Source organism: Ictalurus furcatus, chromosome 18, assembly GCF_023375685.1.
Source record: "Ictalurus furcatus strain D&B chromosome 18, Billie_1.0, whole genome shotgun sequence".
Lineage (NCBI taxonomy): Eukaryota > Metazoa > Chordata > Actinopteri > Siluriformes > Ictaluridae > Ictalurus > Ictalurus furcatus.
This window is the reverse complement of record NC_071272.1, coordinates 3,405,445-3,428,404: the sequence shown is the minus strand read 5'-3', so window position 1 is coordinate 3,428,404 and position 22,960 is coordinate 3,405,445. Positions and strand designations below refer to the sequence as shown.

Sequence of the window (22,960 nt, the reverse complement as noted above, 5' to 3'; positions counted from 1 at the left end):
TAAAAAATATATATATATATTTATGTCTTAGTGGAGACCAAATGTCCCCAGGATAGGATAGGAATATCTGACAGTTTTGACCTTGTGGGGACATTTGGTCTTCACTAAGACATAAAAAGATTTATTTTTTTTTATATTCTATAAAATAATAAAAGAAAAACGAATCAAATAAAGCCAAATGTGGCCAAAAACGCTGCAGTATCATGCATTTCTATCATTATTGGTCCTCAAACACGGATAAATACATATCTAAACACACACACACACACACACACACACACACCTGCCTGCTGTTTATCTGAAGCTGCCTCAATTCTAATTCAGGTCCAGACTGCATTATTGGTCAGGTAGTAAATAAACAATGAGGAGCATGTCCTTGTGTGTGTGTGTGTGTGTGTGTGTGTGTGTGTGTGTGTCTATCTTGTCATGTAAGCTATTCTCAATGCATTTCTCTCCAAGCACGTTCCCTGTAATGATGACACTGTTGTATAGATTCTTCTTCTATTCCGTACTTTTTTTTTGACACCCAGTCAAGAAACGTTTCCGTCAGCGCTTTAGACAGACGGCACATTTAGATCATCGCTGCCATGCTGCATTTTATTTATCGTTATTCACTTCAGAGCCATTTGTGCCACTTTTTTTTTTTATTTCTCCTGGGAAATCTGTCTCCCCCCCCCATCACTTCCTGCTTTTGTTTCCTTGCTATATTACCCCCATGAAAACATGTGTCATTGCTGCAGGCAGGTCAAGTGCATTGCACAATTTTTCAGATGCCGTGTTTTGTATCAGGGAAGATTTTCCAGGATGTAACTATTCGTGGGCATCTGAGTACATGATTGGATCTTAAAGCAATTTAAGGACAGAAGATGTGGGATTATATCCGACTGTGCTCTATGTGCTTGTTCTAATATATTGTCATTTTCATTTCCGTGTGTGTGTGTGCACGCATATGTGTGTGTATGTGTATATATATATATATATATATAGTTGTGCTCATAAATTTACATCAACACAGATCGTTAAAATTGCATTTAGTTTGTCATTTAGTTCTTTTAGATTTAGTCTAGTTCATCTAGATTTTCTGAGATGCTTTTCTGCTCACCACGTTTGTAAAGAGTTATGAGAGTTCCTGTCAGCTTGAAAATGTCTGGCCATTCTTTTATGGCCTCTGTCATCAAGAAGGCATTTCCAATCACAGAACTCTGACACTCAGTGGATGCCACGGTCAAAATCACTAAGATCACATTTTACCCCCATTTCTGTTGTTTGGTGTGAGCATTAAATAAAGCTCTTGACCTGTATGTGCGTGATTTTATGCACTGCAGCGCCGCCACATGATTGGCAGTGTCTGGGGGGGGGGGGGGTGAAATGAATTGTCAGAGCACTCCTGTGAGATTGGTACAGAGTGGTATCATGGGGTGTGTGTGTGTGTGTGTGTGTGTGTGTGTGTGTGTATTAGTACAGAATCATTTCACACTCTACAGGAGTCATAGTGTCACACAGTGAGACTAGGGACTACATTTGATCTGCAAAGTGATAGCAGCCATCGCAGGCTCTCCGAGGTCAATGAGCCACAGCACAGAGGAGCTTTCAGTTCATCTCAGTGCTTCTCAATCAGCCTGCCTGCCTGAGAGACTAGAGCTGGGTGTGGGCTTAGGAGAAAGAAGGATGTACATGGATATAGGAAGTGGCAAACAAATCGAGCAAATCCAGTTGCCTAGGTGGAAGTGTTGAAAGAGTGGATTCCACTTGGTTTTTATTCGGATTCTTCTGTCTTTTTATATCTGTTTCTATTATTGCATGAAATTAATTCGCATAATAATAATAATAATAATAATAATAATAATAATAATTTACTTAGGGTTCTTCATGTGAAGGAAGTAATAGTTTTTTAGGGGTTTTTTTTTTTTTTTTTATAAACCTTAGCTCCTAAACTGTAAATCATTAAATCTAAAAAAAAAAAAAAAAAAAGAATTGTATTCCTTTCATTAAAACACACTTCTCTAACCTTAACCCTAGAGTTTTACCCAATTTGCCATGTTCTGTAAAAATGTTTTCCAAATTTTTTTTAGTCCTTTCATTCAAACTGGCTACATACCACTTATGTTGAGCTAATTTGCTTTCTTTCTTTATTTATATATATATATATATATATATTTATTTGTTTGTTTATGGACGCAACCCCTATTTTCAGAAAATTACTTAGAATCAAGTTAATATCCTCCTGACTTACATATATTTCGGTGATAACTATTTGGGGTGCTGCCATACGTGATTAGTGCATCATAACAGTTTGAACTACGATATACAGGCATGTGAAAAAATAAGTACACCCCATGGAAATTGTTGGCGCTTTTTTTGGACGTTTGGACAAGCAAAGACAGCTTTTCAGGAGAAGCACCTCATACCAACTGTGAAGCACGGTGGAGGAAATGTTATGGTTTGGGGTTGCTTCTGCATCATATCAATGAGTGCTTGAAGATAATGTCTGAAAGTTGAACTGAAAGTGGAAACCTTTCAACAGGATAATGATCCTAAGCGCACTAGCAAATCCACCACGGAATGGCTCAAACAGAAGAAACGGAGGGGGGTTATGGAATGGCCTAGTCAAAGCCTGGATAATGTCAGAACCTTTTCTATCTTTATTATGAAATTGCAAAGTATACAAATAAAGTGAAAAACGAATACTTTGTTGAAGCACCTTTTGATTTTATTACACAAATCAGTCTTTTTGGGTAACGGTCTATCAGCATGGCACATCTTGACTTGGCAATATTTTCCCACTCTTTCGTGTGAAAACATTCTAGATCCATCAGATTGTGAGGGCATCTCTTGTGCACAGCCCGCTTCAGGTCACTCCTCAGATTTTTAGTTGGATTCAGGTCTGGGCTCTGGCTAGGTCATTCAAAGACCCTGATCTTCTTTTGCTGAAGCCATTCCTTTGTTGATTTGGATGTATGCTTTGGGTCATTGTCTGAATCTTTTGCATTCGACTTGACTGGTATTTGTAGCTAGTCACGTTTCCTTTCACCTTGATAAAAGCCCCAGTTCTGGCTTAAGAAAAGCAGCGTGACGCTTCCTCCACCATGCTACACCATGGGGATGGTGTTCTTTTATTGATATGCTTTTTTGTGCCAAACGTCCCCTTTTGAAATCGGTCTCATCAGGCCATAACACATTTTGCCACATGGTTTGGGGTGATTTAGTACGGCGTGGATGTGAGAGAGGATTTTTGTGAGAAAGGTCTTCCGTCTAGCCACCCTACTCCAAAGCCCAGACATGTGAAGAATATGAGAGATTGTTATCGCATGCAGAGAGTAATCAGTACTTGTCAGATATTCCTGCAGCTCCTTTAATGTTGCCGTAGGTCTCTCGGCAGCCTCCCTGATGAGTTTTTGTCTCGTGCTTTTGTACATTTTGGGGAGACATCCTGTTCTTCGTGATGTCACTGTGGCGCTCAATTCTCTTCGCGCATTGATAATGGCATTCACGGTATTCCATGATACAGTTAACGTTTTGGAAATTCTTTTTCTTTCCCCCATCACAAAAGCCTGACATTTTTACAGAGGGGTGTAGACTTTTTAGATGATCTCTATCTCGGTCAGCCTGTTCATGACGTTATGGTCTATTGCTCTTAATCCGCAACCGTTTTCCAGTTTTTGACACCAGTCATCCACTGTAGCGGTATGTAACTGAATTCTTTTTTTTTAATTTGAATTTTTATTAGTTGTCCAAGAACATTTTTGGTCACAAGAAGAGTCAGGAACAAAGGGTTTCCACCTCACACTGACCCTCTGTTTTACCCTCGCAGGTGCTCAAGGGCAGTAAGAAGCTGTGCATGTCGGTGCGCTCCATGGGCCGCATCCCAGGCGGTTATGTCACGAATCACGTGTACACGTGGGTGGACCCACAGGGCCGCAGTGTGTCTCCTCCTCCAGACCTGCTAGAGCACCACAGCGCTACCCTGAACAGAAACATCGGCCAACAGCGCAGCCACATGCAGCTGCTCCAGGACGGAGACGAGAAGAAGGTGAGGTGGGACGTAAATATCCTCAGCATCTGACTGTATTATGGTTAAACTCGCTCAAAACAGCCTGTGCAGATTATTTCACTAAAAATGTAATAATAATTCAAACCGCCGTTGACTCTCCTAATACTGCACCTCCTCCCCTTCGCATGGGGCAGCATGAGTTCAGCTCCAATGGGCCTCAATTAGCATGTGATGCTAGGTGCATTAATAACTCTTTTGGAGCTAAACAGTTGTGTAACATCTAGAATAGCAAGCACATCAACAGAACGTTGGAATATGCTGCATCTGGCAAATAGTTGGCAACTCAAAAGCGGTATTTCAATGGAAGCTATGAATGAGGACTTCATGAAGACTAACATCTCGTGAACAGTCTGTCGATGTAAAAGTTTACTCCTCTATAACCCGTATGATGTATTTATTCAGAAAGTTTTTTTTTTTGTTTTTTTTTTAACCGAGAGTTGCTCAACAGTTTGAGCAGGCTTCAACTTGACCCCGAGTAATTATGCAGATGTCTGTTCGCTGCCTAGACGAGGAGCTCTAAACGAAGCATGAATTTATTCTCTCATTTGAAGTAAGTCGTTGCTGTTATCTCTGTATAACAATATTCTGCATTGCTTAACCGCTGGTCGTAATCTCCCTGACATCTGAGAGCAGCTGGCACATTCACTTTCCTTTAAGTCCTGCTTTATCCACCGTATCAAACGGGAATCTCAGCACCGAGCTCTGTAATAACGAGCAGCGACGAACAGAGAACACTTCATTCAAGACACACAATAAATGAGCTTATACGTGTGAGCTCTCTGGCAGCAGCTAAAGAGAGATAAGCTCTCGGTGCTACACAATGATTAAACCAGTTTGATTTTGTGCACGGAGTGTCCAGAATGTGTCGAGAGATTAGTTTATTCTGACACTTGTTAAATATGTGTGAGCTGCAACGCTTACATTGGGTCTTGACAATCAGCTCCTTATTCTGCTGGTGAGAATTAAAAAAAAAAAAAAAAGTAACTAGTGGATTAGATATACAGCATAACACGAGACTAATATAGTTTAATGGCTTAATCTAGACTCGGAACCTGATCAGAAAATCACTTAGGCTTGGTTGATATAACAGTTGTATCATCTGTACACAATATTACAATTTTTTTTTAGTACAACTGGGTGCCTGGGAACAGGAAATTGTTCAGCCATGACGTCGTGTTTCACAGGGGTATAAATATGAGGTAACACATAGGCCAAATTTAGGAGTACAAATACATTACACACCCAAACAAAAGGAAAACATTCAAAATCATGAAATGACTCTTTTAACGCTGTACTGCAACGCACGGACACTTGTGGTCACTCAGAAACCGGGAATGCTCAGTCTTTTGCAGCCAGAAATAACTTGCAGTGGGGGGAAAAAAAGGCTCCGTTTACGCATCTGACTCCTAACTCTGACTTTCTGGAGTTTATTGCCCCTCCCTGTTTTGCCTCAATCTCCATTAGGGTGCCAGAATCTGCTAAATATTATTTTAGGGGGATTTTTATGACTCGCTCGTGAGGTTATAAATCTCTCAAGTGCTGGAAATTGCCCAAACAGCCCATGAGACCGTGGGTGCATTAGAGCAGAGGAAAAGAGTCCGTCTCTTTCCGTAAACCGATTGATCATTCTGTTTGCAGAGAAATATATAAGGTAATTGTGAGAAAGTTCCCAGTCTGCACCCAGAGTTCCAGTAAATACTAAGAGTCCTTGTGGAAGTTGAAATGCATTTAGGTTAACGCAGTGGGGACATTTTTATAAATATATGTGTATATATATATATGTATGGAATTATAAATAAGGACACAGTACACAATGCAACCAGTGCACCAGACTGACCTTTCAGGGATGACTAGCGCTAACCTTTAGTGGAGTGCTTGTGGGTGTTGGCCGTGTTTAGCAGCCTGAGGACGCTTGATGGTGAGCGTTACAGGTTTCAGCGAGTACACTATTGCTTAATATTAAGGGCTGTATTCAGAGTTAAAGTGGAAAAGTCCACTCTGAAACCTTTCACATATGCTTCTAATGAAATATATGCGATGTGTGCAGCAGTTCCGGTGCAGTTGTTTTTGGTCGGTGCTGTATCGTGATTCGCTCGGTGGTTTAGTGGTCAGCACGTTCGCCTCACACATCCAGGGTCGGGGGTTCGATTCCCACCGTGGCCCTGTGTGTGGAGTTTGCATGTTCTTCCCGTGCTGCGGGGGTTTCCGCCGGGTACTCCGGTTTCCTCCCCCAGTCCAAAGACATGCATGGTAGGCTGATTGGCGTGTCTAAAGTGTCCGTAGTGTATGAACGGATGTGTGAACGTCTGTATGTGTTTGTGTGCCCTATGATGTATTGGCACCCTGTCCAGGGTGTACAATTGGGTGTACATTGCTGGTGCACTTACAGTGGCGTTTAATAGGAGAAAAACAAAATGTCAGCCTTCTCAGAAATAAGTCATAACAGCAAGAGCTGAGCAAGAGAGCATTCTTTTCTCGTCCACCATTTTCCAGCATCGTTCCTCGTCATATTAAAAATGAATGAGAAATCCAACGTAGTAAAGACAACAATCACTGGAGTTCCAGGATACCAAATCGAGGCCTTGCGATTAAATCAAGGTCATAAAATGATAATGTGTGTGCACTTTTTCGTGCTGTTTTGACTTCTCAGATGAATAAACCGTCTCGTCGTTTGGGTTCGTTTTCGTCCGTCTCTAAACAAACTGCGCAGACTGTGTAATGAATACGCTGACAGCGTCCAGTCATCTGTACACTTACAGCTCATTTGTAGAAGATGGACTTCCTAATTTTAGAGTAATAATTAACATGCCATGTAAAATTCAGTGCCTGAGAAGAAGTATCGTCGCTAAACGGTGAATTAAAACAGGGTCTCTTCTGAGCTCTTAGTGCGCACATGGCGTCTCTGTTGATTTATACGGAAAAAAAAACAGGGAACGTTCCAGTTTTGCCGAGCCCCTGCCCGGAATGTGTGTAATCTCAGATTCCTGTTCTTGTCTGACAAGAGTGGAACCCGATGTGGTCTTCTGCCCCAAGGTTTGGTGCCTTTCTGCCTGCTCACCACAATTGTAAAAGGTGGTTATCTGAGTTACCGTCACCTTCCCGTCTTCTCAAACCAGTCTAGACATTCCCCTCTGATCTCTCGCTTCAACAAGGCATTGTTAAAGTGCTTAGAACTGGATGTTTTTTATGGGGGGGGGGGGGGGGGGGTTATTGTTTTTGCTTTATTGCACCCTGTGTAGACCGTAGACACTGCTATGCATGCAAATTCCAGGAGATCAGCAGTTTCTGAAATACTCAAAGCAACCCATCTGTTATTGGCATCACATCCCCCCTCCCCCTTTCTGTTGTTAGAACATTGTGAACGTTACCTGAATCACTTGACCTGTATCCGCACGCATTTATGCATTGCGCTGCCACCACATGATTGGCTGATTGCATAATTGCATCAACGAGCAGAAGTACACGTGTTAAATTGGCCTGTGATTGCATATATTATATTACTATGTAATGTCATATTTGTATGTCTAATACTACACTCAAATGGCATTGCATTCTATTGAATATTTTGTATACACGCATCGCTTAAAATATCAATTTCAGGGTGAAATATCATTGTTACGCCTAGTGTTGGCTGCCTATGGTACTAGTCGAAAGGGCTCGAGTATAATATCTATCAATAGCTGGATGATGAAACCGGGGCAAACTCTAACACACACAATCAACGGCAGCTACAGTTATGATTTCTTTTGTGTTTTCTTTCAAGACAGTAATGAAATATTGAATTCATGCCATGTTCCCAATACTGATACCAAACCTGGTAAACAGAAAGGTCTAGCACTTGCTTAGACACACAAAAAGAAGACATTTGTTAACAACAAATAATCAAAATTTTCAAATTTTGTAATCAAACAAATAATCAAAAAATTAGTATTATTTTTTTAATTCTTTGAAAGACAAGGGCTTAGCCCTGCTTGTCCATTTATACCAGCTGCCCTGGACTTACTTCTGTTCCTTACTCAAGTCACCGTCGCTTAATTCATAAGTCTAAATCCTGATTTAGTGCAATATTGTTATTAATTCTTCACTACACAGTTAGCTCAACCTTAACACAGGCCTAAAAGATAGACTGCAAGCCATTTAAGAGGAGACACTGCGAGTCTGGATAAGCACGTAGATGTTTGTCTGTCACTATTTATAGGAGTCATTATTTGTCAGGGGAAGTGTTTCCACGTTCGAGCATTCGGTGAATATGGAGAGTTAATCTACACGGTGCCATTTTTGTTTTCCTAATAATGCCCGACCTTGTCTGATTTAGTGAAGCTGTATCTAACTACGAGTTATTTTTGTATTCCGAATGTCGACTCACTGAACTGCGGGACTTTTGGAAAGTGCTTCGGTAATAACTGTAATATTTGGGCTCTCGACTGTCAAGTGTAAGTCGAGAGTTTGTTCTGCATGTTGCCGAAGAGTTTATTGAGCATCAACTCGCATAACACGGCTGGAAAGAACATCTGTGGCACCATTCATAGATGAAAATGTTTTATTATGCATATAGATCTATTTTACAGACTAATCATTGTACACATTCTCTCTCTCTCTCACACACACACACTCAAATAAAACATGGTACAAATGTAGTCAACATGATATGGTACAAATAAATGTCAAATTAAAGCAACATGACGTGTGTTTTCAATGATATTTTAAAGTTATATATATATATATATATATATATATATATATATATATATATATATATATATATATATATATATAGTACCTTAAAATAGAACATCATGTGCCTGATGAATATTAATCTTTGGTGCATAATAGGAGGAGGCTTTTTGTTCTTGTTCAATATTTGCAAACCTGATTTGGAACAAAGCCTGTCACGCATTCTCAGCTGTAAAAGTAGTTAAGAGCGTTTAAGAGTGTTAAGAACCAGTAAACAAACCATAAAATCTCCTCTCTTTTTTTTTTTTTTTTTTTTAATGAATAAATTGAACACCCAGTCAAGATATCGTCTTTGTCAGTATGGCTTTTGTTGATTTTATTAGCATCAGTCTACTGAGAATCGCAAAACATTGGTAAACTGGGGTCCGGTGTACGATATATCTCCGTAGTAAACTAAAGCAGTTTTAATGGTGTTATCAGTATAAGGATCGAATCCAAATTACACCTGGATTCCCAACCTCGCCATTCGTCGATCCTGAGTTCTTAGCCGACTTCAGACTGTTGTTGTAAAATATACTGTTCTTGTTGTAAACCTTTAATATCTATCCATCTTCTATACCGCTTCATCCTTTTCAGGGTCGCAGGGAACCTGGAGCCTATCCCAGGGAGTATCAGACATAAGGCGGGGTACACCCTGGACAGGGTGCCAATCCATCGCAGGGCACAATCACATACACACTCATTCATATGCTACGGACACTTTGGACACGCATGCATGTCTTTGGACTGGTAACCGGAATAGTCGGAGGAAACCGCAGCCACAGCAAGGGGAGAACATGCAAACTCCGCGCACGCACACACACACACACACACACACACACACAGGGCCACGGTGGGAATCGAACCCCCGACCCTGGAGGTGTGAGGCGAACGTGCTGACCACTAAGCCTCTGTGCGCCCTACTTTAATATCTATCTTTAATAAAAAATAAGTGCAAAAGCTTAGCATCGAGCTGGTGTGCTACAGAGAACCATGCTGTTCACTACAACTTGTCGTTTGATTTAATACGTGACACTTACTTACTTCTCGTTCTCCTGGACAGTCAGTTTTCCCCTTGCTGTCCAATTAACTGTGGCTGCATGGTGTCGGTTATGTGGGGTTCACAGATCTGCAGTTAGATACAGAACTTGGTAGCTTGGTGGTTAGCATGTTTGCCTTGCACCTTCAGGGTCGGGGGTTCGAATCCTGCGTCCTCAGAGCCTACGTGTTCTTCCCATGCGCTGGGGGTTCCTCTGGGCACTCCGCTTTCCTTCCTAGTCCAAAGACATGCATCGGATAAGCAGTAGAGAAAATGGATGGATGGATGTTCTCTGACATTATTGTCAACCTCAGTGAAGTTTTGAAGAATTTCATAATGCATTATTAATCTTGTTTTGCTCCAAACTCTTTTGAGCTTAATGACAGGCTCTTTTAAGTTTTGCCCGTGCATGTTTATGATCCTAGACACTGTTTCTAGTAGGTAAGAATTCATAAACTTTAACAAATGACTTTCTAACCTTTTTATTATTATTCATTTGTACAGACCAGTGCCGTAAAACAAAAGGCATCATAAAGTTAAAGCCTCAAATTTATCCACAAGCCGAATTGATAAAGATCACAGGCTGTGCTTTGAAGGCCATTAAACCGCAACAAGACTCAAGACACGACGTCTTATTAAAACAGCCACGTGTAGGAAAATTCCAGAAGATATCCAGTGGTGCTTGAAAGTTTGCGCACCCTATGGAATTTTCTATATATCTGCATAAATATGACCTAAAACAACATTAGTCCAAAAAGTAGACAAAGAGAACCCAATTAAGCAAATGAGACAAAAATATTATACTTGGTCATTTATTTATTGAGGAAAAGGATCCAAAGGGTTTGCAAACTTTCAAGCACCACTGTGCCTCTATGGTGATGGCTGTCTATAAAAACAGGCTTTTCTTACCTTCATGTGTCATACGGAGGAAGCAATAATTCTGAGGAGCAGTTCCCATAAGAAGACCCATTTCATTCTCATTCAGCCAGGTTACAGACATAAATGTAAAATTAGATTTTCACTCACACAGGAGATTATTTACTATAAAAGTGCTCTAACGCCTCTTTAAGCCTTTCATTCTCTAGGCGCAGGCAGTTAACGTTGACATAAATGAAGTCTGACAGCGTTCTACCTTTGAATTTACTAAAAGATCAAATGGAGCAGTTTAGTGTGTGTTTGTGCGTGTGTGTGTGTGTGAGTGCGCACGCACTATATTTACATACATATTAATGGATCTACTCAAATTTTTGACATCATTGCTTTTACATCTGTCTCAGGTGAATCTGGTGCTGGATGATGGTCGCTCTCTGGGTCTGATGATCCGCGGAGGAGCCGAATACGCTCTGGGGATCTACATTACTGGAGTGGACCGAGGTTCCGCAGCAGAGTGTGGCGGGCTAAAGGTAAAGCCTCACCTAGTCCTCCATATCCATATCCTCCTCTATCTAATTCTCCCCAGCACTGACTCCCATAACGGTCTGCACTTATACAGTGTTTTTTTAACCTTAACGGTTCCAAATCGCTTTATACTGGTTCTCATTCACTCACACACTGCCATGCAAGGCGCTAGCTTGCCATCGGGAGCAACTGGGGGTTCTCGCTCAAGGACACTTCGGCACGTGGAGTCACGTGGGCCGGGAATCGAACCGCCGACCCTACGATTAGCGGACACCCCGCTCTACCACCAGAGCTCTACCCGCCCCGTTTGCGACGGCATTGTGAGAAAGTCACACTTATCACACGTAATAGCAAGCTTTTAGACATCGTCAGTCAGAATGACTAAAGTTTTCATAGCTGTGCTTAACATATTGGGATCTTTACCCACTGTGATATACTGTATATGAAAATATACACTGTGGTCCTAATTTAAAATTGGAAATAAAAGCAGAAGGTTTATTTATATTTATATATAATAAAATATCAACTTTTATATATCCATCCATCGAGTTTCTGTACCGCATTTCCTACACAGGGTCGCGCGGAGCAAATATATATATATATATATATATATATATATATATATATATATATATATATATATATATATATACATATATATATATATATACATATATATACATATATATATATATATATATATATATATATATATATATATATATATATATATATATATATACATACATACATACACATATCGCACCGTCACTTCCTCCCACGTCAATCCAGCGTTCGTTTTCTCTCTCCTTCACTTCCAGCCTCGCCATTTCTCTTCTCTGATCCAATCTTCCGCTGACGTATGTGTCTCTGTCAGACCTCTGTGCTAAAGGCAACACATTGTGAGGCTGTTTGTGTACCGTGTGTGTGCGCTGACCGAAACAGGTGTCTAGCCGGTGTCGCACTCGCATCGGTCAGCTTAGGCGTGCTTGTTAGCCCCTCACAGTCTGCAGATGGATTCAGAGTCAGTCTGGCACTATGCAGCTCCATGTCACATTTACACTCTTCTTTTTTTTTTTTATGTATTTTTTTTATTTTTTTGGGACAAGACTGGTTTTTAGATTTATTAGCCACCTCCATTTGTAATTCTTTCGAGCCCTCTGCTTCCTGAAAGATGAATTGCGATGGCACCGAAAATGCCGAAATGACCTTACCGTTCTCTTCAATAGACTCCACCTGCTCAGTCGAAACGATGTGTGTGGGCAGCCTGGGAAAACTCGAGCGTGTCTCTCTTTCGCAGTTTAAAATCTGCTTGCCCCAAAATTTAAAAAAATAAATAAATAAAAATCACAATTCAAGATTTCACTCCAGTTTCATTGAAAGATGCGATTTCTGTCTCTACATTTATAATCTAATCTACTGGGGTGGGGACGAGATTACGGACACGTTTTACAGGATTATTACGTTAACAATGTAGAAATGAGATCTCACTTTGATTATCAGCATCATCCACATCTGTCTCTGAGGTCAAATTCACTCCACTGATCTCTGTGCATATACTTTATGATGAAATAATTCCTGATTGACTCACTCACTTCTGTTCCGCAGTTATCAATGTCTCTTCATTAGGCCATTTAAAGTCTTGTGCAGAGTGTGTACTGTAAGTGCTCTTCTCTGTTTTGATGGTGACGGAGCAGGAGCATCACAGGCGTCATGACAGGCTGATCAGGCTTATGTGGAGTGAAAACAACAACTAAACAAATGTAAATGTAATATTTCAAAGATTCTACTTCTTACTCAGATTGTCAGTAATATAATTTGTAATGAAAATTGTCTTATTAAATGCAGGATAAAAGCATTTTCACTACCACTCACAGACTTTTGGACCCCACTACTAAAGTAGAGATGGTGAAGGTTATTACTGGCAGAAAATCTTTTTCCAGAATTTAGCCACAGGTCATTCATATATATATATATATATATATATATATATATATATATATATATATATATATATATATATATATATATATATATATAATTTTTTTTTTTTCCTTTAAATTGACTAGTCGACAATAATGCGAGCAGAAAATTGACTCGTGGGTCACAGGTATCTGAAATGATTAACCGTCATTATTGGTCTAGAAACACTTTTATCCATTACACCGTGCATCTTCAAAACTTTGTCTCGCGGTCTTTTTGATAAGTGTCCCAGCTGTGAGCGTGCGCGTCGCCGCTGAGTAACAGTGCTGTGTAATTTACTCCGACAACCTGCCTTTATTCCATTTTCACAGCACATTGCTTCTCCATTTGGCGCTTTGATTCGAGATGAATCTCATCATCACATAGGGTCATGGACATTTCAAGCTTATGGAGGAATGGCTGTGTTCTTTCGAGGCAAACATTTCGATTTAACTGAATCAGAAGATCAGGCGGTGTGTTTTTATCGGAGCTCCTGGAATGAAACCATAGAGAGAGAGAGAGAGAGAGAGATGAATGGAGAGAGCTGAGGATGTTTGTCTTAAGGTAGGGGGCCTTGTATTGTCTGAAAACCGTGATCAGCACATCACAGCGCACACACCTGCGAGAAGATTAAACGCCCAGAGTTTTCATATAATTGGCGCCGTGTTTGTGTTCACATGAGCGCACAAAGATGCATCAACAGTCGCTCATATTTACACAGGCAGTTGCAGATCATTGGATGGGCTGTATCTGAACACACACACAAAATCTAATGTGTTAATCAATAGCTCAATGGCTCTAATACATAGACAAGACATTATGGTATACATTTAAATAATGTTCATGAAATTAATTAGTGCTGAGGGGTTCATGATTTTTTATTTTATTATTATTATTTATTTATTTATTTATTTATTTTGCAATGGCTACAAATACTTTAAGAGCCCCTGGTGTAAGGGACAGCTGTCACCAAAGATTAAACGCCTGTCTCTTTAAATACAATAGAATACGGTCTTGCACGCTTGTGAAAATGGCGGTGTGGGGCTGGCTTCACGTGAACTCGAGTGTACGCCACTCTGTGTGAAAGTGATCAAGGGGCTAGCTGTCAAAAATTGTCCCGTCTGAACTTGTCATATTGCTCCATATTTTCCCATTTTACAGTGTCTGGGAAAGGCACATCGTATGTGCAGATCAGACAGACGTTCTTCCTGATAAATCAATTGAAGGAAACTTTAAAAAAAAAAAAATAAAAATAAGCAAGTGATGAATAAAAATTGAATTATTTCTTTATAGGTAAAAAAAAAAAAAAAAGTGAGCAGTTTTAAATGAAAGGATTCATTTGGACGAGATTATATTCAAATAAACAATAATTAAACTAAACATTAATAAAGACAACAGTGGGTTATTTTTTGATTATAAACCGTGTTGTGAAAAAGTATTTTCCCCCATCCTGATCTCTTCTGTTGTTGTGTAGATCTCATCGTAAATCGTTTCAGAAATGAAAACAAAATCTAAGATAAAACAAAGGCGACCCGAGTAAACACAAAATACAGTTTTTAAAAGGATAATGTTATTTATTGAAGAAAAAAGTTATCTAATACCAACTGTCCTGTGTGGAAAAATGTATTCCCCCCCCCCCTCCCCCCCAACATGAAGTTGGTTAAAAGGTAGTACCCAGTAACACACTATGCCAAAGTTGAAAGAAATTCCAGAAATGATGAGGAAGAATGTGAACGTGAAATACATCGGTCTGGGAAGAGTTACAAAGCGGCATTTGCTGCTTCAGGGCCTAAAGGAGAATGTCCGGCCTTCAGTCTGTAAGTTGAAACTCAAGCGCAACTGGATTATGTTGCAAGACAACGATCCAAAGCCCTAGAAGTAAGTGAAAGACTGATAATAATTAGGCCAAGTGTACAAACACCCTACGAGCCAATCTCTGCAAACCATTGGAGTATTTTAGAAAAAGAAGCAAACGCATGTGGTTTGTTCGTCGCCAGCGAATAGATTTAATGGTGAAATATTTCGGAAACATTAGACATCACGAAAAGTCAAAGAACCATATACAGTTTTATCAGAATTCAGAAATCCAAATTCTGTGAATTTTTGAAAACTAGAGAAGCCACTCAACTCCTCCGTACCACACCACGCTTCATTGGTAATATACTGTTGCATCACCAGAATCTGCATATTGGGCCATGATTGGTTCTTATACGTTATGATGCAACAGCACTTGTCTTTCATGCGTTTAATCAAAATGCCAATAATATATAATAACAATTTAATCGAATGTTTATCGCATTCTTATTTGCACAGTCAAATCAAAGAGAACCATGTCGTATAAAGTTTAAGGTGACTTTAATTCCATAATACAGCCATCCTGCTGCTTTGTGCCCTGCTCGATCTGTTGTTTAGTATATAGATCAGGTTTCATCTGCCATTTTTGTTAGAGATGTACAGAATAATGATTTAGATACTCTAAATTTAAATACTTTGATTTTGGCTCAGGTAGGTCGCTCTGCAGCCAGGGAAAATCACGGGTATATGTAATCAGCTCTGGCAGGTGAAGCAGAATTAATCATTTTTTTAATGAATTTTCTGACTAATGGGAGAAAACCCAGTCTGGTTGGTTCCGTAATCATTTTTTATATATATATATATTTTTTCGTCTCCAACTGATCCACAAAACGCATTTACACAACCACACATGACGTATAACTTCATTCACAATCACAATGAATCCATCACAGAAGCCCTTGGTGCGTACTAGCTGAAAGCATGAAGGCAGTCTTATACACATGCCTTGTATTAGAATTAGCTCCAGTGCTTTTGGGTATGGTTCTACAGCTGAGCCTTGAGATGGAGTAATGATGGATAAGGGATAAATAGAGGAAAGGGTGGGGCAGTGGACAGCATGGACCCTGGCCATGACAGATCTGGAAATGAGCGAGCAAATTCCTGATCCAGGACACTTGACATTTTGAGTGATGGTGTTGGTGCAGCACGAGCAGGCAAGTCTTACACACACACACACACACACATTTATATCAGCAGGATGGATAGAGAGGCTTTCCATTTCACACTGGTTCTCACAGCCGTCAGAGATTGGTTTATACAGGGGACTATATATGACATATCCAATTAGATCATATATAATATTTGATCATATATAGATAGATATAGATATAGGTAGATAGATAAGCTAGACTTTTTGATGTCCACTTATTGTGAACAAACAAACACGTTTGATTCACAAGAACACATCTCTAAGCCTACATCTAGGTCTTTAATCTCACAGAGGGTTAACCAGTAAGAGGGAGACCCAGAAACAGCACCTGTTTGTGTTGCATGCCAAGGAAATAAGATGAGCAAATCTGACGAACTGATTATTTTCACTGCGCCAGTATACCTCTATCAGGGATCGAGCTGAAGGCGATGATGATGATGATTATGATGTACAAATGTCATTAAAAGAAGCCAGCACTGCCTCCATTATACTCATCTGGGTTGGCTGTGATGGATGGATTTAATCCCATCTCCTCAATAAAGATTATGACTATTGTTCACCACAGGCCACACCGGTGTTTGTTACAGCGCATTGTGTGTCCTCCCCTTTTATTTTCAGCCCTCGTTCCTGGAACAGGAAATGTATGGTTGTAAAATGCTGGAGGTCTTAATGGCTAATGCCTCCCATAGACTGTTAATGACATGTAATAATGAGGTCACAGTGGGAGCTCTCCTGGATCGTTGGTGTTGGGATGCACATTACACATTCTCATAGATACTCAAATAACCTAACAGACACCAAGGCAGAAGGTTGGCCAGACACACACTTTCCTATAACACCACATCCCAAAGTGGTTTTATTTTCCCTTTTATACCACAGAGATCTGCAACATGTTTGTAATGGACATTTACACACATGCGCGTATTGCATCCAGGACTCTTTCTTATGATTTTGCGGTCATAATTAAACGAGACATAATTAGAAAGGAGAAGGACAAAGGGCGAAAGGTGGATGCTTGTCATTAGAAACCAATTAAACTCAAAACAACTGGAGTTCTCAAAACTCAACGTAATATAGCTTACTCATTACATCTGGTCCTCCCACATCTTTACTTTCTGGATACTTGCAGGATCCAGCTTGAAAGGGTTTTTAATAATTGTCAGTAAAAACCTATTAAAAGCCTTACTATAAACAAATACTTTGAACCAACAACACCGTTAAGCTCAAAATGCTTGTCTTTGTTTTGAAGGCATTAAAAAAAATGCGGCAGAATTTAAAAAAGATGATTGCAGTCAAAGTAAGAGGCGAAGTGATTTTTTATGTGGGAGTGGGTGGGTGTGGTCTGAGTGTATGTGGGAGTGGGTGGGTGTGGTCTGAGTGTATGTGGGAGTGGGTGGGTGTGGTCAGTGTATGTGGGAATGGGTGGGTGTGGTCTGAGTGTATGTGGGAGTGGGTGGGTGTGGTCAGTGTATGTGGGAATGGGTGGGTGTGGTCAGTGTATGTGGGAGTGGGTGGGTGTGGTCAGAGTGTATGTGGGAATGGGTGGGTGTGGTCAGAGTGTCTGGGAGCAGGCAGGTGTGGTCAAAGTGTCTGTAAGAAACAGGTGGATGCTGTCAGAGTCTGTGGGAGTGTGCAGGTACTGTTTGAGGGTCTGCGGGAGCAGGTGGTTGCAGTGGGAGTGTCTGTGTGAGCGGGCAGGTACTGTCCGAGGGTCTGCGCGAGCAGGTGGTTGCAGTGGGTGTGTCTGTGTGAGCGGGCAGGTACTGTCTGAGGGTCTGCGCGAGCAGGTGGTTGCAGTGGGAGTGTCTGTGGGAGCGGGCAGGTACTGTCTGAGGGTCTGCGCGAGCAGGTGGTTGCAGTGGGAGTGTCTGGGAGCGGGCAGGTACTGTCTGCGGGAGCAGGTGGTTGCAGTGGGAGTGTCTGTGGGAGCGGGCAGGTACTGTCTGAGGGTCTGCGCGAGCAGGTGGTTGCAGTGGGAGTGTCTGTGGGAGCGGGCAGGTACTGTCTGAGGGTCTGCGCGAGCAGGTGGTTGTAGTCAGCATGCTTGCAGGAGTGCAAACACAGGGATTAAGAGCAGCTCTACCTTGGGTCTTCAAGACACTCTGCCTTTGCCCTCTATCGTTATATATTATGGATGCATGCATTATAAAGCATATTTAAACATATTTAAGATTTAAACATTTTAGCCATTGCCAGAATCAAGTACCATAACTGTGTTAAATGGAGAATGGGTTATACACAAAGGCACTATTCATTGCGTGACTGTGAAACATTTCAATGTGAAGAGGCTTATAATTCATAATGTTCAAATTACTAAAGCTGTTGTTAGATAAAGTAAAGAGCTTTTTTTTTAAGGTTTCGTTTATTCTGCTGAGAGAAATTAGATTACACTGAAGCTCAGCTAGACGATACTCTGATCCGCATACAGAAATCAGTAGTGCATCTGTCAACGTATTTACGGTCCCAGGATTCAGTCATGTTTTGTTTATAGTCGCTGGGCCAGATGGGGAATACGTGCACAGATTGCATCCTGGTGGGAACATATAGTCGTTGTTTTAGAACTGTTCGACAATTTGCATGCTATTAAAGTATAGTCTTTCTTAAGTGAAATGAACCTGCATTTGTTCCTGCACTCCCATTGGACTGTAACCGACCCTCAGCCTTATCCCGAAACTCTTTCCTAACTCACCTCAACAGGCGTAAAAGGACTGAGCTGATTTCTTATCTGTCCATCACTGAGGAAAAGGGAAAGGATGGAAATGGCAGAGATCTGTGATTCAGAGAAATGGTTTCTAATGCCGTTTCTAAGGTTTCTCTCACCACTCCCCGTCGGTGTCATTTCGTAGTAATTTTCACAATTTAAATTAACAAAAACCGGAAAATGGAAAAAGTCAGAACATCCCTACATTTATCACGCTTTCAAATCCTTAAAATGAGAATCAGATATTCAAGATTGGGTGCCAGTGACTAGAACCTGCTTAAGGAGTGCAGGTGGAACTGGTCTTATTTATACCTCTCTCATACGTACTGTAGTGTCTGGTGTTCCCTTTGCTATTGAGGTGTGTGGTGTCAAATCAAGCAATATTTGACCACAACAAAACTCCACGGAACCCTGTATGGACCGTTCAGATATGCCGTGGAGACGAGCACTTTCCTTTAGGCCCCCCACCAAAATAATCTGGGGATAGAAAATACGGACCGAGAGAAGGAGATTACATTTTATTTCCACCCATGCTCTCAAATGTAATATGACGTAGCATAAAAGAAAGCATACAAATGGGTCATATTCAGCCTGGGCTACTTTAAATTATGTAAATATTTACACCGGGAAAGATTCTTGTATTCAGAGTTGGCTTGTGCACCTGCTTTAAGTTGATTTTCTGTACATTCAGCGTATGTAAATCACCTGCGTGTAGTCCACGTGTCGGAGTTTTCTTGAGTAGAAGTCTCGGAGACCGCCAAAAAAAAAAGAGAATAGAATAGAAAATGAGGACTGAAGGTTTTATTTAACACTTTTTGAGTCCTGTGACAAGCAGAGAACCGTTTTTATAAGTACAGCAGCAGTTCAAAAGCAACAAATCCAAATTTGTTGGGTTTTTTTTTTTTTTTTTTTTTAGAAATGCAAATCATTTTTGTATCCATGTGAGATCCACAGCAGCAGAAAGTGAGTCACAAGTATAGAAAGGGCCAAGCAAAAGAAGTAGCAGGATGAATCAGGGAGATCAGAAGGGTGAGAGAGGAGTCACAGCAATAGAAGTGTGACAGGATGTGGCACTGGAATCACATCAGGTTGCAGGAGTGCACATAAAGTTTAGCACAGAGAGAGAGAGAGAGAGAAAGTATTATAATATTATAAGAGTATTAGGTAAGCTATCGTGCTACAGTGGTTTAAAGGGTGGGCGTTGTGATCAGAGTGCAGACAGAGGCTCCTGCAGGACTAGCTGTGACAGCGTAACTAAAAGGTAGTGCCAGAAGGTAACATGAGGGCATCTAGAGACATAAGGCGTCCTGCCACTCCGCCACCAACAAGCCTGAATGATCGCATGAGAGATCACTCTGAAAGCGTTCATTAATATCATTATCATTGAAAAGACTGCTTAATTACCCTTGAGGTTTTTTGAGTGGTACAGAAGGTCAGAGAATCAATCCAGAGGGCAAAAGAGCAAGAGCGTTTCATTCTCCAGGAGATGCTTTCATGCAAGCAGCATCTATTTATTATTTGTGTGTGTAAGCAGTTTCTTTTTTTTTCACCAACTTGCATTTTTTTTATGGCCAGAAATAAAGGCATCTATGCTGATTTTTAGAGTGGCACAGTGCAGGGCTGTTTTTACACCCACTTTGACCAAAATCTGATAACTTTATTACCTATCAGAGCCATAAAATAATTTTCCCGAAGACTTAAAAGTCCTGTTCCATTTCATTTAAGAAGACTAATTAAATACCAGACTCCCTACATGTATTGCCAGTGAAAATGCAGTTAAAAAGAGAAAAATGAATTTTGTTACAGTTACTCAAACCAGTCAGATATTTCTAGGACTGAAATGAATATCTGAAATCCTATAAATGAAATCATATACACCGATCAGCCATAACATTAAAACCAACTGCATAATGTTGTGTAGGTCCCTTTTGTGCCACCAAAACAACTCTGACCTGTCGAGGCACATGACGGACTCCACAAGAGCTCCGAAGGTGTGCTGTGGTATCTGGCACCAAGACGTTAGCAGCAGATCCTTAAGTCCTGTAAGTTGCGAGGTGGGACCTCCGTGGATCAGACTTGTTTGTCCAGCACATCCAACAGATGTGGTGATGATTGGATTGAGATCTGGGGAATTTGGAGGCCGAGTCAACACCTAGAACTCTTTGTCAAGTTCCTCAAACCGTTCCTGAACAATGTTTGCAGTGAGGCAGGGAGCGTTATCCTGCTGAAAGAGGACACTGACATTAGGGAATACCGTTGGCATGAAGGAGTGTACTCGATCTGCAGCAGTGTTTAGGTAGGTGGTACGTGTCAAAGTAGCATCCACATGAATGCCAGGACCCATGGTCTTCAAGCAGAACATTGCCTGGAGCATCACACTGCCTCCGCCTGTCTTCCACAGGTAAGCGACGCACACTCACCCAGCCGTCCACATGAGGTAAAAGAAAACACGATTCATCAGACCAGGCCACCTTATTCCATTGCTCCATGGTCCATTTCCGATGCTCATGTGCCTATTGCCGGCGCTTTCGATGGTGGACAGGGGTCAGCATGGGCGCTCTGACCGGTCTGCCGCTACGCAGTCCCATACACATTAAGGTGTGATGCACTGTTTGTTGTGGCATCTTTCTATCAAAGCACAATAACTTTTTCAGCAATTTGTGCTACAATAGCTGTTCTGTGGGATCGGACCAGACTTGGTGGCCGTGACTCTGTCGCCCGTTCACCAGTTGTCCTTCCTTGGATTACTTTTGGTAGGTGTACTAACCACTGCGTACCGGGAACACCCCGCAAGACCTGCCGTTTTGGAGATGCCCCGATCCAGTCGTCTAGCCATCACAATTCGGCCCTTGTCAGAGTCGTTCAGATCCTTACGCTTGCCCATTCACCAACATTGAGAACTAACTGTTCGCTTGCTGCCTAATATATCCCACCCCTTGACAGCTACAACTTTAATGAGATAATCAGTGTTATTCACTTCACCTGTCAGTGGTTTTAATGTTAGGGCTGATGATCGGTGTATCATTACAAACATGTCACTGAGCCATGGGTGCACACTCAGTGTTTGAAAGGAATGAAAAGAGTTCATTTAATTTGTATAGCACTTAAGCACATCTCTTCATAATATCTTAACCCTCTGGGGCCTGAGGGTGTTTTGGGGGGCTGGGGGGGGGGGTCTGAAAGGCTGCATGCGAGGTGGCGTGAATCATCATGAATATCGATGTGATTTACACCCGAGGACACAAAGACCCCTCCCCTGGGCCTATCAGTGAGGAATGTGGGAACTAGAAGAATGAACGTGAGGAGACTTCGCGATTGAATGTATTGTTTGTAGCTTATTTCACAAGGTCATGTTTACGTTAAAAGGAGTAATCTGACTTTGCATTTTCTTTACCTAAAGACTTTACTTAAAAACTTTAGACTTTTAGTCTAGACTTTAGACTTGTATTTTGTGCATGTACTGCATATTCATGTGTGCATTATTTATATGAGTCTTGTCAGATGCATCACACTACATAGTCATATGCAGTAGTCTTAGTCTTGGTATTACCAGCACAGCTGGATTTCTATTCAACCCCTTATTCCGTCATACTTTGCCCAGCTGTGCCCACCCCTTCCCACCACCTGACTCTCTTTTTGGCCCTCGTGCTCCTCAGGTGGGTGATCAGATCCTGGAGGTGAACGGGCGGAGCTTCCTGAGCATTCCTCACGACGAGGCAGTGCGTGTGCTCAAGTCTTCACGTCACCTCATGATGACCGTGAAAGACGTGGGACGATTGCCGCATGCCCGCACTGTGGTGGGAGAGACCAAGTGGATCGCCAGCTCCCAGATCACAGAGAGCTCGGCCACCAGCAGCGTAGCAGGGTGAGAGGAAAATTAAGTGTTTCAAATGCTTCATAGATTTTTTTTTTTTTAATGCTCTGGTACTTATGTAATGGAGAGCTTCTGTGTGTGTGTGTGTGTGTGTGTGTGTGTGTGTGTGTTTGTACGATCTATTATGTGGTGCCTCGTTTAAGCACCAAATAATAGACTTAATAGATAAATCATGCGTGTGTTCTGTATTAAGATTTTATTAAAGACGCAGTGCCACC

At 41.2% G+C, this 22,960-nt stretch overlaps 1 protein-coding gene across 5 annotated transcripts in view; it reads left to right on the top strand.

The window, feature by feature from the left end:
• The window catches only part of whrna (whirlin a), a 109,775-nt gene that overhangs the window by 47,381 nt on the left and 39,434 nt on the right, over window positions 1-22,960 (top strand). For all 5 annotated transcript variants that reach the window (XR_008388447.1, XM_053649488.1, XM_053649489.1 and 2 more), the window contains 3 exons: window positions 3,812-4,030; window positions 11,081-11,206; window positions 22,525-22,733. Coding sequence is in view for 4 of the 5 variants with exons in the window: in XM_053649488.1 (XP_053505463.1) it covers window positions 3,812-4,030; window positions 11,081-11,206; window positions 22,525-22,733 (554 nt within the window). In the remaining variant the exon portion in view is untranslated. The remainder of the gene's footprint in view (window positions 1-3,811; window positions 4,031-11,080; window positions 11,207-22,524; window positions 22,734-22,960) is intronic.